This window comes from Oncorhynchus clarkii, chromosome 31 (genome assembly GCF_045791955.1).
Source record: "Oncorhynchus clarkii lewisi isolate Uvic-CL-2024 chromosome 31, UVic_Ocla_1.0, whole genome shotgun sequence".
NCBI classification, from domain to species: domain Eukaryota; kingdom Metazoa; phylum Chordata; class Actinopteri; order Salmoniformes; family Salmonidae; genus Oncorhynchus; species Oncorhynchus clarkii.
The window spans coordinates 17722295-17735721 of NC_092177.1; the positions used below are offsets into that span (position 1 = coordinate 17722295).

A 13427-nucleotide genomic window follows, 5' to 3' on the forward strand; every position below is an offset into this window, starting at 1 on the left:
TAAATTAAATTCCAACTGTAATGCTGTAATGCTGTGTTTGCTGCCTGCTCATATTTTTCCTTTAATTTACTTTTGATATTACCCTGATAAAGTTTAGAAACTTTTGTGAAGGTTTGATGTGGTGTGGATATTATTAAGATTTAGCTACAGCAAGCATATGATATGAAGGCGGTGTGCAACAGCGCGTCAACTAATTCCGACAGTTAAACTTGAGGTGAGGAAGAATGTTTCAGGCATACCAGAGTTACTCCTATAATCTAACAATATGCTTATTTTTATAGAAAATATTTGGATACGAATTAGCCTCCTTCTGTACATCTATATCTGTGTAGCAGACGCAGTAGCCATCTGACATAAAGAAATGCATGTCGGTTTCGTAGCATGCCACTGGCATATCTTATTGCTCTCTCTATCTCTCTGGAGCTAGGCCTTCTCTTCCACACCGATCTTGACAAACCATTTCTGTACGGACCTCACTTTGTGCACAGGGGCATTGTCATGTTGAAACAGCAAAGGGCCTTCCCCAAAATGTTGCCACAAAGTTGGAAGCACAGGATCGTATAGAATGTCATTGTATGCTGTAGCTTTAAAATGTACCTTCACTGGAACTAAGGAGCCTAGCCCGAACCATGAAAAACAGCCCCAGACCATTATTCCTCCTCCACCAGACTTTACAGTGGGCACTATTGTAGCATTCTCCTGGCATCCGCCAAACAAAGATTTGTCCGTTGGGCTGCCAGATGGTGAAGCGTGATTAATCAATCTAGAGAATATGTTTCCACTGTTCCAGAGTCCAATGGCGGAGAGCTTTAGACCATTCCAGCCGAAGCTTGGCATTACAAATGGTGATCTTAGGCTTGTGTGCGGCTGCTCGGCCATGAAAACCCTTTTCATGAAGCTACCGACGTACAGTTATTGTGCTGACATTGCTTCCAGAGGCAGTTTGGAACTCGGTAGTGAGTATTACAACTGAGGACAGACAATTTTTACACGCTACGTGCTTCAGCACTCGGCGGTCCCCTACCACTTTGCAGCTGAGCCATTGTTGCTGCTAGACATTTCCACTTCACAATAACAGCACTTGCAGTTGATCGAGGCAGCTCTAGCAGGCAGAAATTGAATGAACTGACTTGTTGGAAAGGTGGCGGTGCCACGTTGAAAGTCACTGAGCGAGGCCTCCCGGGTGGCGCAGTGGTTAAGGGCGCTATACTGCAGCGCTGTACTGTGCCATCAGAGTCCCTGGGTTCGCGCCCAGGCTCTGTCGTAACCGGCCGCGACCGGGAGGTCCGTGGGGCGACGCACAATTGGCCTAGCGTCGTCCGGGTTAGGGAGGGCTTGGTCGGTAGGGATGTCCTTGTCTCATCGCGCACCAGCGACTCCTGTGGCGGGCCGGGCGCAGTGCGCACTAACCAAGGTTGCCAGGTGCACAGTGTAGCCTCCGACACATTGGTGCGGCTGGCTTCCGGGTTGGATGCGCGCTGTGTTAAGAAGCAGTGCGGCTGGTTGGGTTGTGTATCGGAGGACGCATGACTTTCAACCTTCGTCTCTCCCGAGCACGTACGGGAGTTGTAGCTATGAGACAAGACAAAAAAGTCACTGAGCTCTTCAGTAAGAACATTGGGGAGTCAGGCCCAGCTAGTCAGAATTAGTTTTTCCCCAAAAAGGTGATCTTACAGATATTACAGACATAAATACTCATCAGTTTCATCAGCTGTCCGGGTAGCTGGTCTCAGACGATCCCGCAGGTGAAGAAGCTGGATGTGGAGGTCCTGGGTCTGCGGTTGTGAGGCCGCATATGGAATCATGTAGTACCCAAAATAGTGTCAAGTGTTATATTTTTTATTTGAGATTCTTCAAAGTAGCCACCCTTTGCCTTGATGACAGCTTTGCACACTCTTAGTATTCTCTCAACCAGCTTCACGAGGAATGCTTTTCCAACAGTTTTGAAGGAGTTCCCACATATGCTGACCACTTGTTGGCTGCTTTTCCTTCACTCTGCGGTCCAACTGATCCCAAACCCTCTCAATTGGGTTGAGGTCGGGTGATAGTGGAGGCCAGGTCATCTGATGCAGCACTCTATCACTCTCCTTCCTGTTCAAATAGTCCTTACACAGCCTGGAGGGGTGTTTCGAGTCATTGTCCTGTTGAAAAATAAATGATAGTCCCACTAAGCGCAAACCAAATGGGATGGCGTATGCTGTGGTAGCCATGCTGGCTGAGTGTGCTTTAAATTCTAAATAAATCACTGACAGTGTCATCAGCAAAGCACCCCCACACCATCACACCTCTTCCTCCATGCTTCACGGTGGGAACCACAGATGCCGAGATTGTCTGTTCACCTACTCTGCGTCTCACAAAGACACGGTGGTTGGAACCAAAAATCTCAAATTTGGACTCATCAGACCAAAGGAGAGATTTCCGCGGATCTAATGTCAATTGCTATGTTTCTTGGCACAAGCAAGTCTCTTATTATTATTGGTGTCCTTGTGTAGTGGTATCTTTGCAGCAATTTGACCATAAAGCCTTATTTACGCAGTCTCCTCTGAATAGTTGATGTTGAGATGTGCCTGTTACTTGAACTCTGTGAAGCATTTATTTGGGTTGCAATCTGAGGTGCAGTGAACTCTAATGAACTTTTCCTCTGCAGCAGAGGTAATTCTGGGTCTTTCATTCCTGTGGCAGTTCTAATGAGAGCCAGTTTCATCATAGCGCTTGATGGTTTTTGCAACTGCACTTGAAGAAACTTCTTGAAGTTCTTGATATTTTCCGAATTGACTGACCTTCATGACTTAATGTAATGATGGACTGTCGTTTCTCTTTGCTTATTTGAGCTGTTCTTGCCATAATATGGACTTGGTCTCTAACCAAATAGAGCTATATTCTGTATACCACCCCTACCTTGTCACAACACAACTGATTGGCTCAAATGCATTAATAAGGAAAGAAATTCCACAGATTAACGTTTAACAAGGCACACCTGTTAATCGAAATGCATTCCAGGTGACTAACTCATGAAGCTGGTTGAGAGAATGCCAAGAGTGTGCAAAGCTGTCATCAAGGCAAAGGGTGGCTACTTTGAAGAATCTCAAATATAAAATATATTTTCATTTGTTTAACACTTTTTTGGTTATTACATGATTCCACATGTGTTATTTGATAGTTTTGATGTCTTCACTATTATTCTACATTGTAGTAAATAGTAACAATAAAGAGAAACCCTGGAATGAGTGGGTGTGTCCAAACGTCTGACTGGTTCTGTATGTATTTTTTAAACTGACAAATTAAATAAAATAAATCAATCCAAACTGTGCAGAGGCAATTTGGTGAATGGAAAGAGACATCTGTTATAAAACACCAAAAAGTTGAATGACAGTCAGAGATTGTCAAACCAAGCCTCCCTACAGGGTAGGAAGGGATGTGTTTTTTGTTTGTCTAGATTAACAACCTATTTATTGTGGTGTTGAAAACGCAAAACATGTCAATACGTTTAGTTTATTGGTTGTGTGGTGCATTGGCACAGAAATCTGTTGGTGGAAAATGTGTTGCATATATTTATTATAAATTATAAATATGGCATCAAATTGTTGAAAATCAAATTTCTTCCTAGCTGATCATTGTCCACAACCAGCTCTGATAGTGAAGTAATGAAACAGGTTTTCGGCGAACCCTTAACCTTCTGGCCCGTACATATCCCTGCGTGGCATTGACTGTGCCACAAAATCAAAGTAGATATCCATGTTTATAAATACAGGGTTGCTACACTTATTGTTATTTGTGGTCGTAAAACATTATTTGGAGTTAATTATATGAGGGGGGAGGGTGTTCAATTTATTTTACAGTACAAGGGGAGGGTTATGTGAAAATATTTTTTATGTTGGGGAGTGGGTTGCATTTTGGTTTAATGACACCTTGAGTTTGACCAGCTACCCCTCCATTCATCCCCCCGCAGGCGCTTATCAAAACTCCCCCGGTAAGAAGCTACTATGCTCAATAGCCGCTAAAGGTAGTTAGCTTCTATGAGTGGAGATAGGAACATTAGTGCTGCCTATGTGATACTATTGTATTGCACAAACCAAAATGATGCAGGACCGGGACTTCCACATTTCATTACGTATTGTTGCAGAAGGTTATATCAAATATCGTATCAGACTGGAGCTGCCTACCCATGTTTCTGTACGGATCTCAGTCTCATTCTCCACAAAGATGGTGTGAGTGGCTGTCAGGTACAAAGTGCCCACCGAGGCTCTTCTGGAGGAGATTTTGTCAATCAGTCTGACTTTCTCAACCTGGGACAGGACAGATGGAGTAAAATAAACACACTATGGAGAAATGGAACATGCATAACATAGGCCTATCTCTTTAATATGTAATATATAATAGGACTACAATAATTATTGTTTTGAACACTGTAAAGAAATAAAGTATATGTGGTTTGCCGACATAGGCGACGACATTTGAGTTTCTCATGATCAATAAAATATCAGATTACATGCAATATTAAATTGTTATTACACACTGATAAAATGTTGGCCAGTCAGCAGCATAGGTAAGTAACACTGTGGGGTGAACGGCAACTACAGCATACGTGGCCACATTTGACAGTCCCCTTTCCCTTATTATAACAAATCATGTATTTTATAGTGGTTCCAGTCTTACTGATATTTAATGTAAAACAATATGTATTTATAACAGTTGCTATGGGCTAGGAGGCAAATACAAAGTGTAAATCTGAAACATCGAGGCCGGGTGTAATAAATTGACAATTGCATTAGTCATTAGTGCGGAATACGGTTTACCTTAGGCAGTCGGATGTGCTCCATCACTGTGGAACATAACAGCCAAGATGACTGCAACTAAACAGGCAACAATATTACACTACACTAAATTGGCGGATTAGTATTATTTCCTGTCTCATTTTACGCATTAAATACTCAGCGATACTCAGCCATGGTCTTCTTCCTCCAGCGGTGCAGCCTATGAATATTGCTCTGCGTGGTCCTAAAGCCCATCATTTCATATATCGCAAAAAAAAGTTTCAACGAATAAAAATAAGGCTATAATCACAATCGACTTGGAATAAATTGTAGGCTATTGTAATGTTAATGTAAACCTGTTGTTAGGTATGCCCAGGTTTAATGGGTGAATCTGTAATTGCTACATTCATTTTTGGACATAAATTAATGATTTGTACCCATTGATTCTTGAAGAATATAACTTATAAATAAATGCCTCATGAGCTTACTAAAACTGTCATAACCCACAATAAAAGTTTATGCTACTCCAATGTTTGTAAACAAAGTACATGTAAACAAACACTATATACCATCAAAACATGGTTAAAACTATAATTGTGCCATCATGGATGGTCAGTCCTTGCATCCATAGGTGTCTATACATTTGAGAGTGGTTTCATTTCTCCAGCCCCATCCCTCAGCTTTTTACCACAACAGGAGTGATTTGTTATTGTTCCAACTACTGATTGCCGCTTTAAATTGACGTTTCCACCAGAAGGCCCATCTATTTTTTGTTCACCTGACTGTTCACTGACTTTTACATACCTGTATGTCGCTGATAACTGAGCTCTCACAACAATACATGATGCCCTGTGCCCTCCCCTCCTGGCTCCTGCATATGTAAATATTTTTAAAAAAAACGTATTCTAAAAGTCCACCTTTTCTTCTTCGGTGGACGTCAGAGCAGCACGTGGTTGGGGGTGTGCTACATTCTCCAATAAGAGCTGCTGTCCCGATTGGACATTTCTGTCCAGCCTGGAATCGCTAAAAGTAAGTGTCTGGCAGCACACTAACATCTAACTTTTAACTAAACTAACATCTAACTTAAAACTAAAATATATAAATGGAAGGTACACTATTGCAAGTAATTTCAAAGCTATATGGAGAGTTTAAGAGTATTTTATCAGGGAGTGGCATCTTGAAGCTTTGGATAGTTTGGATAATTTCTTGAATAATGAATTATGTGGTTCCACATCTCATGTGTATTTAAACTAGAGTACATTAATTTAGTAGGCTATATTTAATTACTCAGAATGTTTCTTAAAAATGCACATTACACAGTTGTAGGCTAATAACTGCTATAACTGTCTCTATGCACGCTTGTATGGAAACAATTTGGCAGTGATGTACAGTTATCTATTCTAAAATGTGTAGCCTATTTACCATCATATGTTAAAGATCAATGCATTATAGCCTATGGTTACAGAACTGTTTGATAGTGTATGGACATAATACAGTACCTTGCAGTATGCTGGCTTCATTGCACATTTTCTACATTAGTTTTATTTTCAAGCTTTGCTGCATTTATGCCAATTGTGTGCTGTGCAGTTACATTGGCATAAATAAACACACTCAGAAACGTGATGTTTCATTAACTTTAAATAAGAGCACAAGTTCAGCAAAAATCGAATTACATTACTAGTTGAACCACATGTAACTCACTACTCCACAACACTGGTCCTATAGCTGTACTCAATGGGATCTCATGTATGAGAATGTCCAGGCCAAGTTCAATTAATTTGTTATGAGATTCAGTCAATCTGATAGTTGGCTACTGCATCACATGGGCCTGGATGCCTGATAGCTGAAATGTAGCCATCCATTTTACACTTTGTATAATATGTTATAGGATATATTTATTAGTTACCATGGATAGAGTAAAGTATTTTGCAGTGTTAGGGTCAATTCCATTTAAATTCCAGTCAACTCAAAAAGTGAACCAAACTCCAATTCAAATTCAAAATTTTCATAATTGAAAAGCATTGCAGAGAATTGGAATTGGAATGGAATTGACCCCAACCCTGCGCTTTTGAGCTCCATTCATTAAACGTTTTTCCCGAGAGTTGAAAAGTTTCGCCAAGATTTAATGAATGGATATATCCTTATGCTGTTTTACTCTTGATGCAAGACCATCTGTTGCAGGACATCAAAGAGCTAGAGGATCAATAAAACAGTTCAGTTAAACTAAGCAGAAGTGATTGACTTACTGATGCTTGGCAGCCCTCCTACTGATATCTGGTCATGCATTCAGGAATCAAACAGCTCGGGCCATACTCATACAAATAAACACCTCTCAACCACTAACACTGACTGGAAGTAAAACAGACAACATACAGTATGTAGTACCTATCTATGTTATTCTTTGATACTATCGAAATGAGTATTTGATTCATCTATGTTATTCTTTGATACTATCTATGTTATTATTTGATACTATCTATGTTGTTCTTTCTCCAATACCTGTGGTATAGCCTACATTTGAGAGGAATTCATTACAGTAGCTAGGTTTCCATCCAATTGGCGACAGATTTTCATGTGAATAATTTAAAATATGCATAAAAACATGTGCCTTTTCTCACCAGAAATGTTTCCATCAAATTGACTTGTTGCTGATAAAATTGTGTGCATGATGACGTAGTGCACATAACAATACCTTTTGTGATTAAATTCCCATGTACCGAATAAAAAATACAAATGGGTTTCCATCACATTTTAATTTTTTTTTAAATGTTATATAGCGAGTGTGCCCACTGGTATTGGTACGTACGCTCTAGCCAACAACTTGCAGATACAGTGCGTTTATGGCCTACATGATGAGACTGTTCTGGATAAAAGTGCAAGATCATAATTGATTTCATCTGTAGCCTAATAAACTGCTCGCTTTCACGACAGAGTCGTAGTGGGAGGACCACACATGTCATCTTGTGAATCTTACTTCGATATGATTGGTATTATATCAATATTTCTCGCATAATTACTTTTACTGACACAAAAGGATCCCATCTTGTCTAGCAGAATTAGTTTTGTCGACATTTGGAAAGTTAACCAACAAATTTTCTGTTTCCATCAGGCCTGTCTTATCCGAAATGTACTTTACTCACTTAAAACAGTTGGATGGAAACCTGGGCCCAGATTCACAAAACATTCTTAAGACATTTCTTCTTAACTACCATTTTGTCCTTAACTATCGACTTATGACTAAAATTAAGCAAAGTTGACATTCCTCAAAAAGGTTATTGGAAATGTTCTTGCGCTATTTATCATTTCTTTCTCCGTAAGCATAGAGTTAAGAAAAAATGTGATTCTAGAAAATAAAGTTATTAGATTTGTTCTTAATTCCATGATAGCTAAACCCTTGTTTTAAACTATGGGCAGTGAGAGAATAAGCTCATAAAAGCAATTGAACATGTTTAATTCACACAAACTTAATCTGAAAGTTTCAATATTGATTATTGTCAACCCAGAACATGTTTTAGAACAGTAATCTCAGTCAGAAATATGCTAACATGATTTCCATTTCTAGCGAGATAGCTTGTTAAACGGGTTGCCTAGCAACAAACAACTTAATAAGATTCACAAGAAGATATTTGAGAAGTTCATAAGAAAATCATGAAATCTTAAGATGTTGAGGAATTGCACTTACGAACTTCTAATTTTTTGCATAAGAATAAGCGTCTTAAGTTTTTGCATAAGCTTCTTAAGTTTTTGCATAAGAAAAATCTGGGCCCTGGTTAGTCACTGGTATTTTTTAACTTTTGTATTGTGTGTATTGTTATTGTATTGTTAGATATTACTTACTGTTGGAGCTAGAAGCATAATAATTTTGCTGCATCTGCTGTAACATCAGCAAATCTGTGTAATAATAAATCAACTTTGATTTGGTTTGATTTACGAGTACAGAAATCAGTGGTAGATATGTCAAACGTTTAGATTCCATTGTGTGGTTTGCATGGTGGAGTTTTGTGTTGGTTCACTTTCATAGGCCTAATGGTATTAAAAATTAGAGTTATGCAGTATTTTCTTTATTTTATTGTGTTGGGACGTGACTTTCATTAATCTGATGACTTTTATTTATTCAATCCACTAACAATGTTTAATTGCTACTCAATTAAATTAATCATCTAACAATTAACTCATTTGGAATTTGGGGCAGCACGGAATAAGTTGTTTATAGAGTTACCTTCTCCCGAATTAAGCTCTAAAGATACAGCTGAAGTCGGAAGTTTACATACACTTAGGTTGGAGTCATTAAAACTAATTTTTCAACCACTCCACAGATTTCTTGTTAACATTCTATAGTTTTGGAAAGTCGGTTAGGACATCTACTTTGTGCATGACCCATGTCATTTTTCCAACTATTGTTTACAGACATATTATTTCACTTATAATTCACTGTATCACAATTCCAGTGCGTCAGAAGTTTACATACTGTCACGCCCTTTTTATTTCTCTATTTGGTTAGGTCGGGGTGCGATTTGGGTGGGCAATCTAGTTTTTCTATTTCTTTGTTGGTCGAGTATGGTTCCCAATCAGAGGCAGCTGTCTATCGTTGTCTCTGATTGGTGATCATACTTAGGCAGCCTTTTTTCCTCCTTTAGTTTGTGTGATCTTGTTTGTGAGTAGTTGCTTTCTGCACTGCATGTAGCTTTACATTCGTTTAAGTATTTTGTTGTTTTTTCGGTGTCATTTAAATAAAAGTAAAATGTACGCCCACCACACTGCACCTTGGTCCAATCCATCTCTAAACGATCTTGACCCATACACTAAATTGACTGTGCCTTTAAACAGCTTGGAAAATTCCAGAAAATGATGTCATGGCTTTAGAAGCTTCTGATAGGCGAATTGACACCATTTGAGTTAATTGGAGGTGTACCTGTGGATGTTTTTCAAGGCCTACCTTCAAACTCTGTGCCTCTTTGTTTGAGATCATGGTAAAATCTAAATAAATCAGCCAAGACCTCAGAAAACCAATTGTAGACCTCCACAAGTCTGGTTCATCCTTGGGAGCAATTTACAAACACCTGAAGTTACCACGTTCATTTGTACAAACAATAGTACGCAAGTGTAAACACCATGGGGCCATGCAGCCATCACACCACTCAGGAAGGAGACGTGGTCTGTCTCCTAGAGATGAACATGCTTTGGTGCGAAAAGTGCAAATCAATCCCAGAACAACAGCAAAGGACCTTGTGAAGATGCGGGAGGAAACAGGTACAAAAGTATCTATATCCACATTAAAACGAGTCCTATATTGACATAACCTGAAAGGTCGCTCAGCAAGGAAAAAGCCACTGCTCCAAAACATCCATAAAAAGTCAGACTACGGTTTGCAACTGCACATGGGGACAAAGATCGTACTTTTTGGAGAAATGTCCTCTGGTCTGATTAAACAAAAATAGAACTGTTTGGCCATAATGACCATCGTTATGTTTGGAGGAAAAAGGGAGAGGCTTGCAAGCCGAAGAACACCAACCCAACCGAGAAGCATGGGGGTGGCAGCATCATGTTGTGGGGGTGGCAGCATCATGTTGTGGGGGTGCTTTGCTGCAGAAGGAACAGGTGCACTTCAAAAAATAGATGGCATCATGAGGGGAAAAATTATGTGGATATATTGAAGCAACATCTCCAGACAACAGTCAGGAAGTTAAAGCTTGGTCGCAAATGGTTCTTCCAAATGGACAATGACCCCAAGCATACTTCCAAAGTTGTGGCAAAATGGCTTAAAGACAACAAAGTCAAGGTTTTGGAGTGGCCATCACAAAGCCCTCACCTCAATCCTACAGAAAATGTGTTGGCAGAACTGAAAAGGCGTGTGTGAGCAAGGAGGCCTACAAATCTGACTCAGTTACACCAGCTCTGTCAGGAGGAATGGGCCAAAATTCACCCAACTTATGGTGGGAAGCTTGTGGAAGGCTTCCCAAAACATTTGACCCATGTTAAACAATTTAAAGGCAATGCTACCAAATACTAATTGAGTGTATGTAAACTTCTGACCCACTGGGAATGTGATGAAAGAAAGAAAAGCTGAAAGAAATCATTCTCTCAACTTTTCACATTCTTAAAATAAAGTGGTGATCTTAACTGACCTAAAACAGGGAATTTTTCCTAGGATTCAATGTCAGGAATTGTGAAATGTATTTGGCTAAGGTGTATGTAAACGTCCGACTTCAACTGTATATAAGTTGTATATCGATTACTGTCACTTATTAATCATTACCTCAAATCAGTCTCATTCTGAACGTCGCAGACTTCTTGAATATGCACGAACCCCAATCTTTTGTGATTATTCAGTACTACACAAATTGATTTAATTATTTATTTACTAACTAAATAAATTATAACACAGAATACACATACACACTTACATGAGACAAAAGTCCCTAGTGGACTGACAAGATATGACAGCTTGTTACACAGAGATGGAAAGGGGGTGGGGAAAATAGAGAGATAGCGAAAAAGGGACATTTATCGTACATTTGGAAACTACGCTCACAGTAACCATATACCTTACACATGAACCGCCGCCCGTTTGGGTAAGAAATGCAATGTATTTACGTGTATATGTCTTTGTTCGTCGTCTCTCTGTTGAAACCATTAAAGCGTTCTATGGGGATTGGCTCGATGGGTGTAAGGCTCTGGTTGTCCACCAGAGATCACAATGTCCTTCTTAGTTCGCTGTGGCTTCAATGATTCACCAGTGATTGTCTGCTTGCTGTTTGCTGGTCTCCTATGTTAATTCTTAACAAAACCTTTTAAGCATTCTGGTTGAAAAGGGCAGTTCCATCACACTGACACGTTCTTCTGACCTCAGTCAGGGAGTGGCTTAGTTAATGTGCAACGGACATGAAAACTATGTCCTTGTTAGAAAACTAAAATCACATTCTTATCTTAACAAAAATAGTTTCATGGTTATTCATATTGTATTAACATCATATTGGATGGAAACTTAACAGCCAAAGGGGGGTTTCCTTCCTAAGTTATATTATTTGGTTCATACAGTGTTTAATCTCATCACAAAATGAAAGCAATATGATCCCCACTGACCGTTCCTATCTTAGAAATATTGTTCCAAAGTTTACTCTTTGGACGTTAGAGTTTTCAGGCTGCAAAATGTCATCTCAATCTTGATACTAGAGACCAAAAGGAGTCGTCTGCTACTTACAATTTACGATTGGGGTGAGGTGTCATAAAACCGTCCCAGCCCCCCCTCTCCTCTCCTGTGGGAGAGGAGTAAGTAAGCTAGTTGAGAACAGGTTCTAGTAAGCTAGTTGAGAACAGGTTCTCATTAACAATTGCCATTTGGCCAAGAAAAAGCAAAGCAGTGCGACACAAACAACAACACAGAGTTACACATGGAATAAACAAGCGTACAGTCAAAAAACACAATAGAAAAAAAGAAATTCTATATACAGTGTGTGCAAATGGCGTGAGGAGGTAAGGCAATAAATTGGCCATAGTAGCGAAGTAATTACAATTTAGCTACATTTAACACTGAGTGATCAATGAGCAGATGGTGATGTGCAAGTATAAATACTGGTGTGCAAAAGAGCGGAAAAGTAAATAAAAACAATATGGGGATGAGGTAGGTAGAATGGGTGGGATATTTACAGATGGGCTATGTACAGCTGCAGCGATAGGTTAGCTGCTCAGATAGCTGATGTTTAAAGTTAGTAAGAGAAATATAAGTCTCCAGGTTCAGAGACTTTTGCAATTCGTTCCAGGCATTGGTAGCACCAAGGATGTTGAGTCTGCCGATAAGAATACGGTGATTGACAGAGTCGAAAGCCTTGGCCAGGTCGATGAAGACGGCTGCACAGTGCTGTCTTTTATCGATGGCGGTTATGATATCGTTTAGTACCTTGAGCCTGGCTGAGGTGCACCCATGACCAGCTCGGAAACTGGATTGCACAACTGAGAAGGTACAGTGGTATTCAAAATGGTCAGTGATCTGTTTATTAACTTGGCTTTCAAATACTTTAGAAAGGCAGGGCAGGATGGATATAGGTCTATAACAGTTTGGGTCTAGAGTGTCACCTTCTTTGAAGAGGAGGATGACCGTGGCAGCTTTCCAGTCTTTGGGGATCTTGGATGATATAAAAGAGAGGTTGAACAGACTGGTAATAGGGATTGCAACAATGGCGGCGGATAATTTTAGAAAGAGAGGGTCCAGATTGTCTAGCCCAGCTGATTTGTACGGGTCCATGTTTTGCAGCTTGCCGTGCGATAGCAGAGAAAACAGTCTATGACTTGGGTGACTGGAATCTTTGATATTTTTTGGGCTTTCCTCTGACACCTCCTAGTATGTAGGTCCTGGATGGCAGGAAGCTTGGCCACAGTAATGTACTGGGCCATACGCACTCTGTAGCGCCTTACGGTCAGATTCCGAGCAGTTATCATACCAGGCAGTGATGCAACCGGTCAGGATGCTCTCGATTGTGCAGCTGTAGAACTTTGAGGTTCTGGGGACCCATGCCAAATCTTTTCAATCTTCTGAGGGGGAAAAGGTGTTGTCGTGTCCTCTTCACGACTGTCTTGGTGTGTTTGGACCATAATAGTTTGATGGTGACACCAAGGAACTTGAAACTCTCGACCCGCTCCACGACAGCCCCGTCGATGTTAATGGGGGCCTGTTTG

The 13427-nt window shown here is 40.0% G+C and overlaps 2 protein-coding genes across 3 annotated transcripts in view; one reads left to right on the forward strand and one right to left on the reverse strand.

Moving 5' to 3' along the window:
• Positions 1 to 4969, reverse strand: part of LOC139390996 (myotubularin related protein 7a) — a 29890-nt gene extending 24921 nt beyond the window's left edge. Inside the window, exons 1-2 of one of the 2 annotated variants that reach the window (XM_071138450.1) lie at positions 4797 to 4969; positions 4164 to 4286 (exon numbers count right to left, since the gene is read on the reverse strand). In XM_071138450.1, coding sequence (XP_070994551.1) covers positions 4164 to 4286; positions 4797 to 4820 — 147 coding nt within the window. In that variant the 5' untranslated portion in view covers positions 4821 to 4969. The remainder of the gene's footprint in view (positions 1 to 4163; positions 4287 to 4796) is intronic. The other variant, XM_071138453.1, reaches the window with a different exon arrangement.
• A 763-nt stretch (positions 4970 to 5732) lies between these two features.
• The window catches only part of LOC139390989 (solute carrier family 7 member 2), a 47712-nt gene continuing 40017 nt past the window's right edge, over positions 5733 to 13427 (forward strand). The window contains exon 1 of the mRNA XM_071138442.1: positions 5733 to 5783. The gene's annotated coding sequence lies outside the window, so the exon portion shown is untranslated. The remainder of the gene's footprint in view (positions 5784 to 13427) is intronic.